This window comes from Ranitomeya variabilis, chromosome 3 (genome assembly GCF_051348905.1).
Source record: "Ranitomeya variabilis isolate aRanVar5 chromosome 3, aRanVar5.hap1, whole genome shotgun sequence".
Lineage (NCBI taxonomy): Eukaryota > Metazoa > Chordata > Amphibia > Anura > Dendrobatidae > Ranitomeya > Ranitomeya variabilis.
In genome coordinates this window covers 409,338,172-409,355,632 of record NC_135234.1, presented here as the reverse complement: position 1 = coordinate 409,355,632, position 17,461 = coordinate 409,338,172, and the positions used below count along the sequence as shown (strand labels likewise).

The window sequence follows — 17,461 nt, the reverse complement described above, 5'->3', positions numbered from 1 at the left end:
TTTGTTGTATCGTTCTTTTAGTGTTGGACGTTAGGAGACTCTTGATGAAACATTAACAGCCGTGATCATGACCGAACCATTTACTATGAAAAAATACTAGATGTTCTTTGGACGAAGATATTGATACCTAGGATATCTACCGTAATTTGTCAACATGCCAAGAGGTTGCTGTGCTCTCATCCTGCACAGGATCAGGGAAATATACCATGAAAATGTGCATGAATTTAGAATTCTGCTTTGGTATACAGGACCCTTGGTAAGTTACTACATCGAACTTCGTGGAGATCTCTTTAATATGGTTATTTTAGAATAAGAGTAGTTTTTACCGTTATACTTTGAATATGACTGTGTAATTATAAGTGAATAGTAATATACTAAGTAATATGTCCCTTATCAGTAGAGAGGATATATAATAGTTTGCATACTATTTTGACGATAATCAACCAAATCATCTCCTGTGCATGGCCTAGCAGAGGCCTACGTGATGAATCTCCTCCTGGAAATACCATAGGTTATAAACGCTACTATCTGGGTCATTGGAGGATTTTTTGATTTAGATGTTTGCAGTAAGGTAGAAATAAATAATTACTTTAAATATTTGGTGACCCTGAAATGTTGATAAGCCAAGCTATAGGATGGATTAAACCGAACCTTCTGTAGGTTTGAACTATGAGGAATTACAATCTACTTCCATTATGCATTCCCAGGACATATTTTTTGTCAAGACACTGTATTTTTAACGGCAGCGGACCTTGATAGACTGTTCTAAGAGACAATTCAAGGCAAAATTTGTAAAAGTCCTGTTTAACGATTAAAAGAAGCACTGTACATAAAACTGGTGTTATGCCTGCTGCATAGTCTGAGGACACAGTTCACGACTTCTTTTAAACATGGTGTTTTCGCTAGCCTTTTTGTAACTAAAATTAGGTACATTTTGCTTAGTAAACCTCCCTTGTTATGTCCCAGTATTAATAATAATAATAATAATAATAATAATAATAATTTTATTTATGTAGCGCCAACATATACCGCAAAACTTTGCAATTGAGAACATGTATACGTGGGTTGGAAATGGGTAGGGAACATGCTGATCTTCCTATTTTTTTTCTATCAAACAAACTATTGCTCCCAAGGCTATGTCCCTTATGTAGAGATTCAGACTAGCTCAGACAGGTTTCTGTAACTTTTCACATCAATGTACGGGGTGTGTTGGTTTAAACCTAGTTGAATAAAGACATCTTAAGACAGTGGTTTTGACTTTACTTAAACGCTTACATTTTTCTGAAGCTAGGACCTTAAAGGGACTCTGTCACCTGAATTTGGAGGGAACAATTTTCAGCCATAGAGGCGGGGTTTTGGGGTGTTTGATTCACCCTTTCCTTACCCGCTGGCTGCATGCTGGCTGCAATATTGGATTGAAGTTCATTCTCTGTCCTCCATAGTACACGCCTGCGCAAGGCAAGATTGCCTTGTGCAGGCATGTACTACGGAGGACAGAGAATGAACTTCAATCCAATATTGCAGCCAGCGGGTAAGGAAAGGGTGAATCAAACACCCGAAAACCCCGCCCCTATGGCTGAAAATTGTTCCCTCCAAATTCAGGTGACAGAGTCCCTTTAAATGCTGCGGGACACAACTGTGAACTGGCTATTTCAACATGGCTGAGGCCTCAGCAGTCTACGAGTGCTGCCATGGGTCACTGAAGTGCAACCCTATACCACACACTTTACCCTGCAAGGCGAGAGACGCCATACACTGGAGGCCTTGATAAAGCCACTGAACAATAAGAATAGATTAAAAAGTCTTGACCAAAATGTGCAACTTGTAATCCAGTGATTTTTTTTTTCTTCAGAGATCATTTTAGGCAACAGACATAAGCGCATTACTATAATAAAAAAATCTCCAGATCGACATCTTAATAAATTATGCATACATATGCAAAAAAAAAGTGCCCTCAAATTGAGTACATTAGCAACTCTATAAGATAAATAAACAAGGAGAAGGTAGCGTCCATGCTAATTATAAATATATATTTTATTGAAACAATTCATAAAAGATACAAAAACATGAATAGTGGGCAAGATAAGAAGTGATGCAGTGACAATAGAACCAGAGTAGAGGGAGCTGGAGGTTCTGTTTATATTGTATAACCAAGGTTTGGTACATGCAAAACAATTAATTGGGTATATGTAAAAGATAACCATCCTATCAGTAATCAGGGTAGCAATATGCATGGTAGATGGGTACACATGTACTTGGGAATGTTCAGTGCAGTAATGGATGCTCAGTGATTTCTGCGTTGTAGCTAAACAATGTGTAAGTGTAGTGCAGTGGTGTCCACACTGTGCAGGGATGAGGCTGTGACCCAGGTAAGTAAAGTCTCTTTTAGTAAACAGCGCACTCAAAGGAACAAAGGAAGTAAATCAGATCCTCCAGATCGCAGCCTGGAAACAAAGACAGTCCTTGACTTGTTGCCATGGGCGACTGCACCACCGTGTACGCTGAGGGTGCCAGACCTTTTGGCTCCACTTGGGCTCTGTGCTGCCTCACACAGTTGAGCTCTGCAGAGCCTACTGCTCTGCCTGCTTGCAAGGCCAAAACTGACACACCCAAACCCTTCCTGCGTGGTTTTTCTCTCATGCTGGAATCTGTGGCCATGGGTCACTTGTAAGACCCAGCTTTGAGGAAACAGGCTGGCACCACTTCCTTCCTGCAGTCCGTTTCAAAAATAAAAGTCCATACCGGCTTTTCCTGCACAATACCTAGGCCAATAGCTTGACCAGGTCCACACTTACATGTATTTTGCCCTGTGTCTCACAGGCGTCCTGCTGTGACTCCAAGGCACTCCAGCTGGTCTAATTGGACTCCGTCCGCATCGTAGTTGATACAGATCGTCCCTCGCATATGATCTCCCTCCCTGCCTCACAAAAGGCACATCCAATATAGCCTCTGCTTTGAAAATAGACACAATAAAATGCACAATGCCATCCATAGCACGTAAATGCATGTGATTGACATTAAGTAGAGGATGGTATCAAAGAGAGAGCATATATCAAATGCAGTGACAATTACCCAGTGGTGCACTTAGGATGGCACCCCAGTCCCCATGCTCGTTTCGCTTTGGTTGCTTCCTCAGGGGATGTGGCTTAATATCTCATGTGTTCCTCAACATATGTCCAGTTCCTCCGATCACATGATCGGCAGGAACCAATCACGATGCAGAGTATAGCGCAAAGTGTCAATAATGTCTGTTTCAGGGGCTGGGCTAATCTGCTCCCTTGCTGGCTCTAATAAGATGTGACAAGGCAGCAAGAGAACACACTGTGAGTGTATATTGTAAGGAGAGAACGCGACAAGCAGTGACCAGCTCCATCCCTGAAATTGATGACTATTTTGGAGGCTTGTTTGTTCTCTGCTTTCTTTGCTTGCCACTTTCTCTCCTTACAATGCACACTGACAGTGCACTCTATTGTCCACTCGTCACTTCTCATAAGAGCCTTCGAGCAAGCACACTGTCACTGTGCATTGAAAAGAATATTGCACAGTGACAAGGGAGCTCATAATTAGCATACATCAGAATTGACAACCAACACATGCTCAGTAGAACAGCCTGCCCCTGAAACAGATATTACTGAGGATGCTTTGTTTAAGGGTGAGGACAAAGGCTACAGCAGTGACTGCAGCCTCTGCCCCCTGATGATGTCTCATTTGAATATCCCAACATGCACTGGGGATTCTCAAAAAAAGTCATCAAAACGGAAGTAGGTAAAAAAAAAAAAAAGCTGTTAAATTAGAGAGGGAACAATAGGAACTTTTTAGTTCAACTATATTAGAAAAGTGATTAGAATAAATAGACATTTAGGATTAAAATCAATATTAGTTTCAGATCACCCCTTTAAGTCATACTGTTATTTCATTGTTGGCTGTGTTATGATTAGAAATCAAGACTAGTTTAAGTAGCTTATCAATTCTCAATAAGTAAAGTATGTGGCTAGTTTTATACATGCTTAAAATCACGTTAACTATCCATAATTTTCTCCATACAGTACTTATACTAATATTATTATTTTTTATTATATTATTGCAAACTGTCTGAATGCATAGTTTCCAGGCACAGATTTTGATTCTGAGATTTACAAAATGACTCTGAATGTAAACGTTTGCATTATTTCCAAGCAGGCCGTGAAAGTAAACCTTTTGTGTAATAATTTGGATTTAGGCTGCTCAATTAGTGTATCCACAGACTGTACAAAAAATACAATAAGTTTCAAATTAATTGTCCAACTTTTATTCTATGTGTTTGTTAATTAGGTCATGATGACTATTCTGCTGGAAGAAACATGTAACTTTGTGTTAGCAACATCTACAATTTGTTTTCAAGTCTTAGAATCCCATTTATAAATATAATGTTTAACAAACTTTTTTCATTAATCTTAGGTGTTTATAAATTTGTTGGATTATGTACCATGGATTATAACCTGTATATTTGTTGGACATATTGGAAAAGTAGAACTGGATGCAATGATGCTTGCCATTTCTGTAAGTATACATATATATTTGAAATGTATCCTGTCACTTATTTGTGTGTACTATTTTGTACAATTTTTAAAGTGAGTATAATCATAAAAAACTGAAATTTTTTTTTCAGTGGTCAGCAATAAAAATATAAAACCATTGTGTTTATTTATGAACATATACTGTATACACACGTGGTCAAAATAGTTGGTACCCCTCGTTTAATGACAGAAAAACTCACAATAGTCACAGAAATAACTTGAATCTGACAAAATATTAATCCAAACAACCCTGAGGATAGGGGAAAAAAGGGAACAACGCCACGCACGATCTAAGTGCAGTAGAAACTAGGTGTAAATTGCACGCTTATATAATTGCACTCACCTAGTCAAAGGCGAAAATGAAGCATTGAAAGAAGATCCGACAGGAATCCAAGGGGAAGGGTCTGCAGTTCGGCTGACTGGGCACAGGGAAAAGGCCCTCAGACATCTGTGGTAAAAGAATAGATAGCAAGGAAAATCCCAGTATGTAGCCGGCGCTCCCGTATAGAGATTCTCATAGATGTTATATATAAATATCTGCTTTATTGAGGTAATACAAAAAATTGTATTACCTCAATAAAGCAGATATTTACATATAACATCTATGAGAATCTCTATACGGGAGCACCAGCTACATACTGGGATTTTCCTTGCTATCTATTGAATCTGACAAAAGTAATAATAAATAAAAACCTATGAACATGAACAAATGAAAGTCAGACATTACTTTTCAACCATGTTTCTGCAGAATTTAAAAAAAAAATAAAACTCTTGAAATAGGCCTGGACAGAAATGATGGTACCCTTAACCTTGTATTTTATTGCACAAACTTTTGAGGCTATCACTGCAATCAAACGATTCCTGTAACTGTCAAAGAGACTTCTGCACCTCTCGACAAGTATTTTGGCCCACTCCTCAAGAGCACAAGACCAAACGGCTCCAGTTGTCTCATGTTTGAAGGTTGTCTTTTCTAGGCGGCAAGTTTCAGCTCTTTCCAGAGATGCTCAATAGGATTTAGGTCAGGGCTCATAGAAGGCCACTTGAGAATAGTCCAATGTTTTCCTCTTTGCCATTCTTGGGTGTTTTTAGCACTGTGTTTTGGATCATTATCCTGTTGCAAGACCCATGACCTGCGACTGACACCAAGCTTTCTGACACTGGGCAGCACATTTCTCTCTACAATCTCTTGATAGTCTTGAGATTTCATTGTACCCTGCACAGATTCTAGACACCCTGTGCCAGATGCAGCAAAGCAGCCCCAGAACATAACAGATCCTCCTCCATGTTTCACAGTAGGGACAGTGTTCTTTTCTTGATATGCTTCATTTTCCCATCTGTGAACATAGAGCTGATATGCCTTGCCAAAATGTTCAATTTTTATCTCATCTGTCCATAGGACATTCTCCCATAAGCTTTATGGCTTGTCAACATGTAGTTTGGCAAATTCCAATATTGCTTTTTATGATTTTTTTTTTAACAATGGTGTCCTCCTTGGTCATCTCCCATGAAGTAAACTTTAGCTCATACAACGACGGTTAGTGCGATCTGACACTGATGTTCCTTGAGCTTGAAGTTCACCTTTAACCCCTTCACGACCTTGCCCTTTTCCGTTTTTGCGTTCTCGTTTTTCACTCCCCTCCTTCCCAAAGCCATAACTTTTTTATTTTTCCGTCAATATGGCCATGTGAGGGCTTGCTTTTTGCAGGACAAGTTGCACTTTTCAACGACATCATTGGTTTTAGCATGTCGTGTGCTAGAAAACGGGAAAAAAAAATTCCAAGTGCAGTGAAATTGCAAAAAAAGTGCAATCCCACACTGGTTTTTTGTTTGGCTTTTTTGCTAGGTTCACTAAATGCTAAAACAGACCTGCCGTTTTGATTCTCCAGGTCATTATGAGTTCATAGACACCAAACATGTCTAGGTTATGTTTTATCTAAGTGGTGAGAAAAAATTCCAAACTTTGCTAAAACAAAAAAAAAAAATTGTGCCATTTTCCGATACCAGTAGCATCTCCATTTTTCGTGATCTGGGGTCAGGTGAGGGCTTATTTTTTGCATGCCGAGCTGGTGTTTTTAATGATACCATTTTGGTGCAGATACGCTTTTTTGATCGCCCGTTATTACATTTTAATGTAATGTCGTGGCGACCAAAAAAACGTAATTCTGACGTTTCAAATTCTTTTCTCACTAGGCTGTTTAGCTATCAGGTTAATCCTTTTTTTTTCTTGATAGATCGGGCGATTCTGAACTTGGCGATACCAAATATTTGTAGATTTGATTTTTTTTATTGTTTTATTTTGAATGGGGCGAAAGGGGGGTGATTTAAACTTTTATATTTTTTTTATTTTTTCCATTTTTTTTAAACTTTTTTTTTTTTTTTTACTTGTGCCATGCTTCAATAGCTAGAAGCTGGCATAGCCTGATCAGCTCTGCTACATAGCAGCGATCATCAGATCGCTCCTATGTAGCTGAATTGCAGGCTTGCTATGAGCGCCGACCACAGGGTGGCGCTCACAGCAATCCAGCATCAGCAACCATAGAGGTCTCAAGGAGACCTCTGGTTGGTATGCCGACGCATCGCTGACCCCCAATCATGTGACGGGGGTCAGCGATGCGCTCACTTCCGTCTGCGCGTCCGGAAGCGCCGGTTAAATGCCGCTGTCAGCATTTGACAGCGGCATTTAACTAGTTAATAGCGGTGGGTGAATCACGAATTTCACCCGCCGCTATTGCGCGCACAAAACAGCTGACATGTTCCGACATTGAAGTGGGCTCAGCGCCGAAGCCCACATCAAAGCAGGGGATCCGACCTCCGCTGTAATAGTACGGTGGAGGTCAGTAAGGGGTTAATCTGTTTAGACGTTTTTCTGGGCTCTTCTGTTACCATTCGTATTATCCATCTCTTTGATTTGTCATCAATTTTCCTCCTGCGGCCACGTCCAGTGAGGTTGGCTACAGTCCCATGGATCTTACATTTCTGAATAATATGTGCAACTGTAGTCACAGGAACATCAAGCTGCTTGGAGATGGTCTTATAACTTTTACCTTTAACATGCTTGTCTATAATTTTCTTTCTGATCTCCTGAGACAGCTCTTTCCTTCACTTCCTCTGGTCCATGTTGAGTGTGATACTCACTGTGCTGTTTGGTGACATGGTGTGTATCTCTAGCCCTATATAGAGGCCGACATACTCATTCCGAGATTGCAGACACCTGTGATGCTAGTTAGTGGACACACTTTGATTTAAATGTCCCTTTTGTCACATTATTTTCAGGGGTACCATCATTTCTGTCCAGGCCTATTTCATGAGTTTTATTTTTAAAAAATTCTGTGGAACCATGGTTGAAAAGCAATGTTTGAGTTTCATTTGTTCATTTTCATAGATCTTTTATTTATTATTACTTTTATCAGAGTCAGTTTATTTCTTTCACCATTGTGGGTTTTGCTGTCATTAAACGAAGGGTACCAACAATTTTGACCATGTGTGTCTGTATACTGTATATACTCAAGTATAAGCCATGGAAAACTGGGTAAGCTTTTTGACTCGAGTACAAGTCAGTATGCATTGTCCCCTCATCCGTGTCCTGCTATGCATGGCTCCCCCTTCCCTGTCCTGGTATGAATGCCTCCCCGTTCCTGTCCCTGTATGCATGCCTCCCCCGTTCCGTCCCTGTATGCATGCCTCCTTATCCCCTATTCCTGTGTGCATGTTTCCTATTGAAAAAAAAACAAAACCTCATACTCGCTTACCTGCGCACCCTGAGTGCTGGCACTGCATCTCGTTCCGGCCGCCGGCACCTGCCTGCAGCTCTTCCTGTGCTCAGCGGTCACGTGGTACCGCTCATTAAGGTGATGAATATGCGCTCCACGCCTATGGGAGTGGAGACGTGTCCATATTCAACACCTTAATGAGCGGTATCACGTGACCGCTGAACACAAGAAGAGCAGCAGGCAGGCGCCAGCATCTGGAACGTGATGTACCGTAGTGCCAGCACCCAGGGCACACAGGTAGTTAAGTATGATATGTGCGCCGCCTCCTAGCACCTGCTGCTCCGCCTCCCCCGCCGGCTTTCTGTACCGTGACTTGTGTATAAGCCGAGGAGGGCGTTTTCAGCACAAAAAATGTGCTGAAAAACTAGGGTTATACATCAGTATATACAGTATATATATGTATTAGTGAATATATATATATATATATATGGTATATATTATATATTAGTGAACATAACATATGGTAAGTATTTATTTATCCTGCTATAATATTATCAATATTATTTTTAAAAGGGTACCTGTCATGTTGAACAAGCAGTGTCATCTGCTTGATAAACTTTATAGACAAGGAGAAGATAAGAAAATTGATATATAGCAGACAGTGGCAAAATGTGGCCCACAGGTCACATCTGACCTGACCCTTTAGCTGTCTTGTCCTACCCGGTACAGTATTATACCGCACCACATGGCCACACCCTGCCCGATGTCTCAAGCTCACTAGTATCTGCATCCTCAGGATGCAGATGCTAGTGAATACAATGGTTGTCTCCCTCTTCCACAATTCAGCATGTTTATCTGAGTCTTAGCACAGCAGGCGCAATGATGTCACTAGATCATGCCTGCTGAGCATAACTTCGCCCACATGCTGCACAGACCAGAGCAGTAAATTGGGGGGGGAACGGGACAAGGTAAGTTTAATTTTTTTAATATATTTAAATCGCAGAGGAAGTTGAATAGCGGCATTAGTGTTGAAACATGTAACCCTTTGTACGGAGGAGTTGAGCCAGATTATAGAGCCTTTATCAGCATAAACATCAAAATTGGAGGTGCTCAGCCTATATCAACATGTAGATATAAATAATTCAGAAAAAAGTATGCGGCACTCACTATGGCACCTTGAATGAAAAGTCCTTTATTTCATGACTTTCATCTTAGATGGTAAGGTGCAGGGAGAGAGGAGAAAGGACATTTCTGAATTATTTTTAATATATTTATTTTTATATTTGTCAATCATTAGTTGGGAAACTGTGAAGGCCATTACCCTGTGTGGGAGACTGTAGGGCCATCATTCAGTGTGTGAGGGGCTGTGATCTTATGAAATGTGTTGGGGCTGTTTGGCCATCATATCCTGTGTTGTTGGCTGTGGGAACATCATACTGTGTGTGGGGCTGTGGAGTCTATCATACTGGGTTTGGATCTTTAGAGGTCAACATATTGTGTTGTGAGCTGTAGAGGTTCACTGTACCATGTGAGGGAACTGTGGGGTCCATCATACTGTGTATCAGGAAGCAGTAGAGCCATCCTAGTGTGCTGGGGGTTGTGGGATCCATCATACAGTGTGTGGGGAGCTATGGGTTCCACATGCTTTGTGTGTGGTCCTATGGGGGAATTATACAGTGGAAAAGGCTGCTGTGGGGCAATTATAGTGTGGGACAGTAGGGTCCATCATACTGTTTAGGGAATTGTGGGAGAATGTACTGTAATTGCACCATACTGTGTAGGGTCTTTGGGGCCATCATACTGTGTGTGTGGAGATGCAGAGGTAATCACACTGTGGGAGGAAGACTGTGGTGGCATCATATTATGTGTGGGGGTTGTCAGGGCATTTTACTATGTGGGAAGCTGTGGGGACATCCTATTGTGTGTGGGTCGCTGTGAGGGCATCATAGTGTGTGGATGGAGATGTTGATCATGGAGCAAGAAAAATATTATTAGCGTGCACTCAGTTCCAATTTAAACGAGGTGCTGGTGTAACAGACCAGGAGGTCCAAAAACTCAAATAGAATAGCAAATTCACCGCACACTCCAATGTTATCATATGCCAAATTTTATCTAAAGGTACCGTCACATTTAGCGACGCTGCAGCGATCTAGACAACGATCCCGATTGCTGCAGCGTCGCTGTGTGGTCGCTGGAGAGCTGTCACACAGACAGCTCTCCAGCGACCAACTATGCGAAGTCCCCTGGTAACCAGGGTAAACATCAGGTTACTAAGCGCAGGGCCGCGCTTAGTAACCCGATGTTTACCCTTGTTACCAGCGTAAACGTAAAAAAACCCAAACACTACATACTTACATTCCGGTGTCTGTCCCCCGGTGCTGTGCTTCTCTGCACTGTGTAAGCGCCAGCCGGAAAGCGCAGCTTTCCAGCCGGCCGGCGCTTACACAGTGCAGAGAAGCACAGCGCCGGGGGACAGACACCGGAATGTAAGTATGTGGTGTTTGGTTTTTTTTACGTTTACGCTGGTAACCAGGGTAAACATCGGGTTACTAAGCGCGCGGCCCTGCGCTTAGTAACCCGATGTTTACCCTGGTTACCAGTGAAGACATCGCTGAATCAGCGTCACACACGCCGATTCAGCGATGTCTACGGGAGATCCAGCGACGAAATAAAGTTCTGGCCTTTCTGCTCCGACCAACGATGGCACAGCAGGATCCTGATCGCTGCTGCCTGTCAAACTCAACAATATCGCTAGCCAGGACGCTGCAACGTCACAGATCACTAGCGATATCGTTCAGTGTGAAGGTACCTTAAGCCAAAGTAACATAATCTGGGAGCATAACAGAATATAAACAAAATAAGGAATGCGATATTACAGAGACGTTTCGGCTCCCTGGAGCCTTTATCACAATCGCTTAGTCCTTATGAAGAATATGCAAAAAGGAGAGAGGGACGAGGGTCCCAGTGCTCTGTTAGAATAACTAATGGAAGTAGCCTGATGCTGGGACTCTCTGAGTGATGCCTGATGACGCTGCGCTCCCGCGCCTTGCTGTGTATGACGTGCCATGACACCATGAAAAGTGACCCACAGTAGAAATTTGAAAATGGCACAGAAGCAGTCAGCCATGGACCATGTAAGAGGTATCAGGGTCTGGCCCTGCATTTACAGCTTGGAATTGAAGTTTCAATGAGGACCTGGTGGTTAAGGGAGCGGTGTAAGCCTTCTTAGCTGGGAGACCTGATACCTCATGCAACAGCTGAATTTTTTTTGTTTCGTAGCCACACTCAGGTGGCACAAACATCAGTTTCATAGACTACTCTTGATAGAAAAACATAAGAATAGTAACACAAGTAGTTGACTGATCAATTGACCCACAGTTAAACATTTTATGATGGGACAGAAGCAGTCAGCCATGTACCATGCATGAGGTATCAGGGTCTGGGACAGCATTTACAACTTTGAATTAAAGTTTCAATTAAGAAGTGGTGTCTAAGGGAGGGGTGTAAGCCTTCTTTGCTGGGAGCCCAGATACCTCATGCAACAGCTAATTTGTTTTAGTTTCGCAGCCACACTCAGATGGCACAAATATCAGCTACTACTATTGGTGGAAAAATTTGAGAATGGTAACACAGGTAGTTGACTGATCAATTCACCCACAGTAGAAATTTTATAATGGCCCGTCAGCAAAAGGCCATGATGCATGTTGTATCAGGGTCTGGGTCAGCATTTACAGCTTTGAATTGAAGTTTCAATTAAGACGTGGTGGCTAAGGGAGTGGTGTAAGCCTTTTTATCTGGGAGCCCTGATACCTCATGCAACACCTCCAATTTCTTTTTTTTTCCAGCCACACTCAGATAGCACAAATATCAGTTTCATACAGTACTATTGGTAGAAAAATGTAAGTAAAGTATCACCTGTAGTTGACTGAAAGTGAGTGCAGGCCTGCCTGTCTGGGAGCCCTACTTTACCGTACATAGGTCACCCACCAGATGGAAACCCAACTTGTAGTTTCCACATTTAAAAAAAATAATTGTCACACACCACTAAAGTGGCATCAATTTTCATAGAGTATAAACACTATAATAGGTCTCTGACACACCTTCCATCACAGACAACCCACTAGATGGCGACCCAACTTGAAGTCTCAACATTTCCAAAAATTGTTTGTAACATCAGCAGCAGTAGCAAAAGCAGACACAGAAAACACCACAAAGCTGGCACAGACTGCAATAACGCAAGATCAATGCATGACAGTAAGGCCATGTGCACACGTTCAGTATTTTTCACGTTTTTTTCGCGTTTTTTGCTATAAAAACGTGATAAAAACGCGAAAAAAACGCTTACATATGCCTCCTATTATTTACAGTGTATTCCGCATTTCTTGTGCAAATGTTGCATTTTTTTCCGCGAAAAAATCGCATCGCGGAAAAAAAAGCAACATGTTCATTAAATTTGCGGAATTGCGAGGATTCCGCACAACTAGGAATGCATTGATCTGCTTACTTTCCGCATGTGACTGTGCCCACCATGCAGGAAGTAAGCAGATCATGTGCGGTTGGTACCCAGGGTGGAGGAGAGGAGACTCTCCTCTACGGACTGGGCACCATATAATTGGTAAAAAAAAGAATTAAAATAAAAAATAGTCATATACTCACCCTCTGATGGCCCCGGAGTCTTCCCGCCTCTCATCGGTGCACGCTGCCGCTTCCGTTCCTATAGATGGTGTGTGTGAAGGACCTGCAATGACGTCGTGGTCTTGTGATTGGTCGCGTGACCGCTCATGTGACCGCTCACGTGACCGCAACGTCATCGAAGGTCCTGCACACACACACCATCTGTAGGAACGGACGACGCTGAGGAGATCGGCTGTCTGCAGGTGAGTATAACCATTTTTTTATTTTTTTTATTATTTTTAAACATTCTATCTTTTACTATTGATGCTGCATAGGCAGCATCTATAGTAAAAAGTTGGTCACACTTGTCAAACACTATGTTTGACAAGTGTGACCAACCTGTCAGTCAGTTTTCCAAGCAATGCTACAGATCGCTTGGAAAACTTTAGCATTCTGCAAGCTAATTTCGCTTGCAAAATGCTATAAATACCCGCGAAAAAAACGGGAAAAAAACGCAAAAAAAAATGTGGATTTCTTGCAGAAAATTTCCGGTTTTCTTCAGGAAATTTCTCCAAGAAATCCTGACGTGTGCACATACCCTTAAAACGACACCATCGTCTAGCCTGCCCTGTCTGAGATTGGGGTGCAAAAGTAATTGGAGATCCATGACTTGTTCATTTTGATGAAAGTTAGGCGGTCTACACTTTCAGGGAAGTGCTGGATGCACTTATCCATCAGTACACTACCAGCAGCGCTGAAGATACATTCTGAGAGAACGTTGGCTGCAGGGCATGATGAAACCTCCAAAGCGTGACAGGCGAGTTCAGGCTACTCTTCCATTTTTAAAGACCAAAATGCAAAAGGGTCCAAACCCCATCTGATGGCATTGATGTTGAACTCCAGATATTCCTGCACCATCCTCTCCAATCGTTCACAACGTGTGAGACTTGTATTCTGTTCTGCTGGTGCACGGATTGGTCTAAAAAAGTGTGTGCAACGACTCACAGAAATTGCTTATGCCACTTATGCTGCTGCTGTTTTTGAGATGACACCTCGACACTCCCGGGGATGGATGTATAGAACTGCGATGCACACTGTGTGTGCCTCACTGGTGTCTTGGCCACTCTTAAGATTGTCTACAAACATGTTTCGATACTTCAGCATGTGCACATTCCCTTCCGGGGGGGGGAAGCATCTGACTAAATTTATTCTTGCACCATGGATCTAAGAGAGTGGCAACCCAGTAGTCAGTACTATTTCTAACCCTAAGAATATGGGCATCATGGCAATGTGCAATGGCAGTCTGGAAATTTGAGATATTGTTATCCCTTCCACATCCTCCTCTGCTTCCACCTCTTCCTCTAGAACCACCACCTCCTCACGCAGATTATTCAAAGTGTGCTCCAGCATGTAGATGACCAGAATAGTGCTGCTGATTATGGCATCGTCAGCAGTAACCATCTTAGTAGCCATTTCAAAACTGTGCAGAGGTCCTTCATCTATGCCCACTCAGCAAGCGTGATTTGCACCATGTCCGTCCACGTTATGCAAAAGTACATACTGCACCAGGGCTCGTTGCTGCAACATGTACAGAGTGGAATTCCACCGTGTCGGAACATCACAAGTCCAACAGTTAACCGGTAGGCCGAAAGACTTCTGTAGCGATGCAAATCGATGACATGCTGGGTGCGATAGTTGGAAGTGAGCTCACAACAACCGTGCTTTCTGCATGCAGGCCAGGATAGTGGCTTAGAAATTGCTGTACCACTAGGTTGAGGACGTGGGACATGCAATATATGTTTGTGAGATTGTCTTGGCGTAGGGCCGCCACCAGGTTTGCACCGCTATCTCACACGGCCTTCCCTGGCTCCAGGTTCAGTGGAGACAGCCATTGCTCTAACTCGCCCTGGATAAGTGTCCACAGCTGTTGAGCTGTGTGACTGTGATCCACAATGCATATTAATTTAAACACTGCCTGATTGTGGTGAGCCATGGCTGTGCAGTACGAGGTGTCTGTGGTGAAACTCAGTCTGGCAGACATAGATTTTTTTCAGGAAACAGGTGAGGATGTCTTTTGACATGCTGGTGTAGCGCAGGCACAGCTTTCTTTGAGAAATAATGGCAACTGGGCAACTGGTACTGAGGGACTGTGATGGCCATCAACTTTCTAAAACTGTCTGTATCCACCAGGTGGAAAGGCAGCATTTCCATGGCCAACATACTGGAGATGGTGGAGTTCAAGCTTTTAGCTTTGGCATATGTAGAAATAAACATGTCTATTGTCTGTACAAATCCCCTCTATAATTGTAAAGCGCTGCAGAATATGTTGGCGCTATATAAATAAAATAATAATTATTATTATTTTACGTGACCACAACTGCGGGACCGATGGCTGGCTGCTGTGCTGAGAGAGGGTGGAGTACGGAGAACAGGACAAACTGCTGGACTGTGAGTGAGGGGCAGGTGGAGATGTTATGGTGGATTGAGAAAGATGTGTTGTGGTAGGTGATACAAAAGCAGCAGTCATGTCTACTTCCATAACAGCTAACGTGCTCTCACTCACCCCGACTGGTGGGGTAAACAAGTGTAGTTTCTGCTGCCAGAGACTTGTGTGAGAAGACTTGACATGGTGACGGAGGAGGAAGAAGCAGCTGATGGGGTTGATGGGACGGCCAATGGTTGGCAAGGCCTGCTAGTCCGCATTTTAGCGCAGTGAGATTCCCACACTGAGGCATGTTGATAAAACATGTGCCAGTTCACGCAAGCAGTTATAAAATTATTGCAATTTTTTTTAAACAAATTTGACAGAAAATGTGTTGGGTCATCCTTTCTCAATAAAAGGCGCAGGCTAGGCAACCCTTGGCACCACTGCAAACTGCACGCTAGCTACCGGTGCTGGCCACAGCCAGAGTTGTAGGCTGAAGATGCAGTGCATGTCATGGTTGCATCATTTTGTGTCTGTGTGGGAAGCCGCAATGTAACCTCCTCATCTTCCTCCTCCTCCACATCCTCTGCTGAGCTACCCAGCTGCATACCTCTAGATTCACACCAAGTAGGATCTACAACCTCATCGCCATCCTCTCTGTTCTCACACTCCTCACCCTGAGAGTCAACCTCCTCCTCCTGATGTCCTGATACTACAGTACAGTCCGCATGCATTTCTGGTATCTGAGTCTCATCAGGATCACCTCTACCCTTGGTGGTTAACGTCTGGTGATGAGGGTCTGAATTCTGCTCGGATCCTACTTTGTCCGGCCCTTTGGGCATCAGTGCAGATGCTTTCCTCCTCTGGATTCTGTGATTCTTCAGAGCATACCTCTTATGCCCATGGAATAGAATGTGTGAACAGCTATGCAGAGTGGCCCATCTGTGGTTCCCCATAGTCAGTTGGGCGTTTGGACATTTTTTACGCGGGGGGAAACGAGTGATTGAGGTGTCACCTCTGATGATTGTACTGTGTGTGATGTTAAAGGGAAACTGTCAGCAGGATTGTGCATAGTAACCTACACACAGTGTCACGTCGGCGACGATATACTGAATAAAATGATGCGTTGGTTGATGAAATCCATCTTGTGGTTGTTTCTTTATCTTCTTAATGTTGTTTCTTAATCTTTATTTTCAGTTCTGTGCTAATGAGATTCTCGTGCCCTAAGGCGAGGTTCATGTATGTGGTGCTCTGATTATATATTCAAAATATAGACTGCTGACAGGTCACTGATTCCTATAGCAGTTAGTGAACATACTAATTCTCATTATTAAGTGATGCAAAGTAGTATAAATTAATAATAATATTGAGCAAAATTAAGATTAGCATATTAGTTCAGCCCTCCATGACAACTGCATTCTCATTGCAATTAAATTTCTGCCCATTCTAGGCTTAAGAGTTGAGTGGTTGTTGCTATTCATTGACTGACAGCTATGTTTGTAATCATACTCTTACTCGGAGAGCCGTCAATTTTTGAGTTAGCCCACCCACTGGACTCCTAAGCCTAAAATGACAAGAGATTGAAATTAGTAAAATGCAAATTTTGCTAATCTTTTTACACAACACAATGCGTTAATACATCAAAATGTTTACACCAAAAAATGTTCGTAAAACATTTTAGAAAAGTCACAACATTTTTAGCACAATTTGGGTTCTGCAAACATTTTGTGAGTTTGGTGTTTTCAAGCCAGATTGTAGCAGCTTCGCCAAAATGGGCAGAGCTGTGAAGTGGACAGAGCATGGTTATGCTGGCCTGTGAACTTCACCAAAAGTGACGGTGTTTCTTACACCAGAAATATTACTCCAGTGTGGAGTAGCTTTTCTGGTTAGGTGCAAGGAGGCACACAGTACTGAAATGTGCCTAATTCATGTATTCGGCACATCAGTGGCGTAGGAAGGGGGGTGCGGGGGGGCGGTCCGCCCCGGGCGGCACAATGCGGGGGGGCGGCACAATGCGGGGGTGAGTCAGTGGCGTATCTAGGGGGGAGCAGCCGGCAGGGGGGCGCAGTCGGGCCGCCTAAAGCGGCGGTCCGCAGTGTCTCCCCCGGCGGCTGCATTCTGTCACCCCCCCGCACTGGGAGTCAGCTGTTCTCTGT

At 42.9% G+C, this 17,461-nt stretch overlaps 1 protein-coding gene across 2 annotated transcripts in view; it reads left to right on the top strand.

The window, feature by feature from the left end:
* The window catches only part of LOC143816176 (multidrug and toxin extrusion protein 1-like), a 139,576-nt gene continuing 122,115 nt past the window's right edge, over positions 1 to 17,461 (top strand). For both annotated transcript variants that reach the window (XM_077296250.1, XM_077296248.1), the window contains exons 1-2: positions 1 to 256; positions 4,438 to 4,539. In XM_077296250.1, coding sequence (XP_077152365.1) covers positions 155 to 256; positions 4,438 to 4,539 — 204 coding nt within the window. In that variant the 5' untranslated portion in view covers positions 1 to 154. The remainder of the gene's footprint in view (positions 257 to 4,437; positions 4,540 to 17,461) is intronic.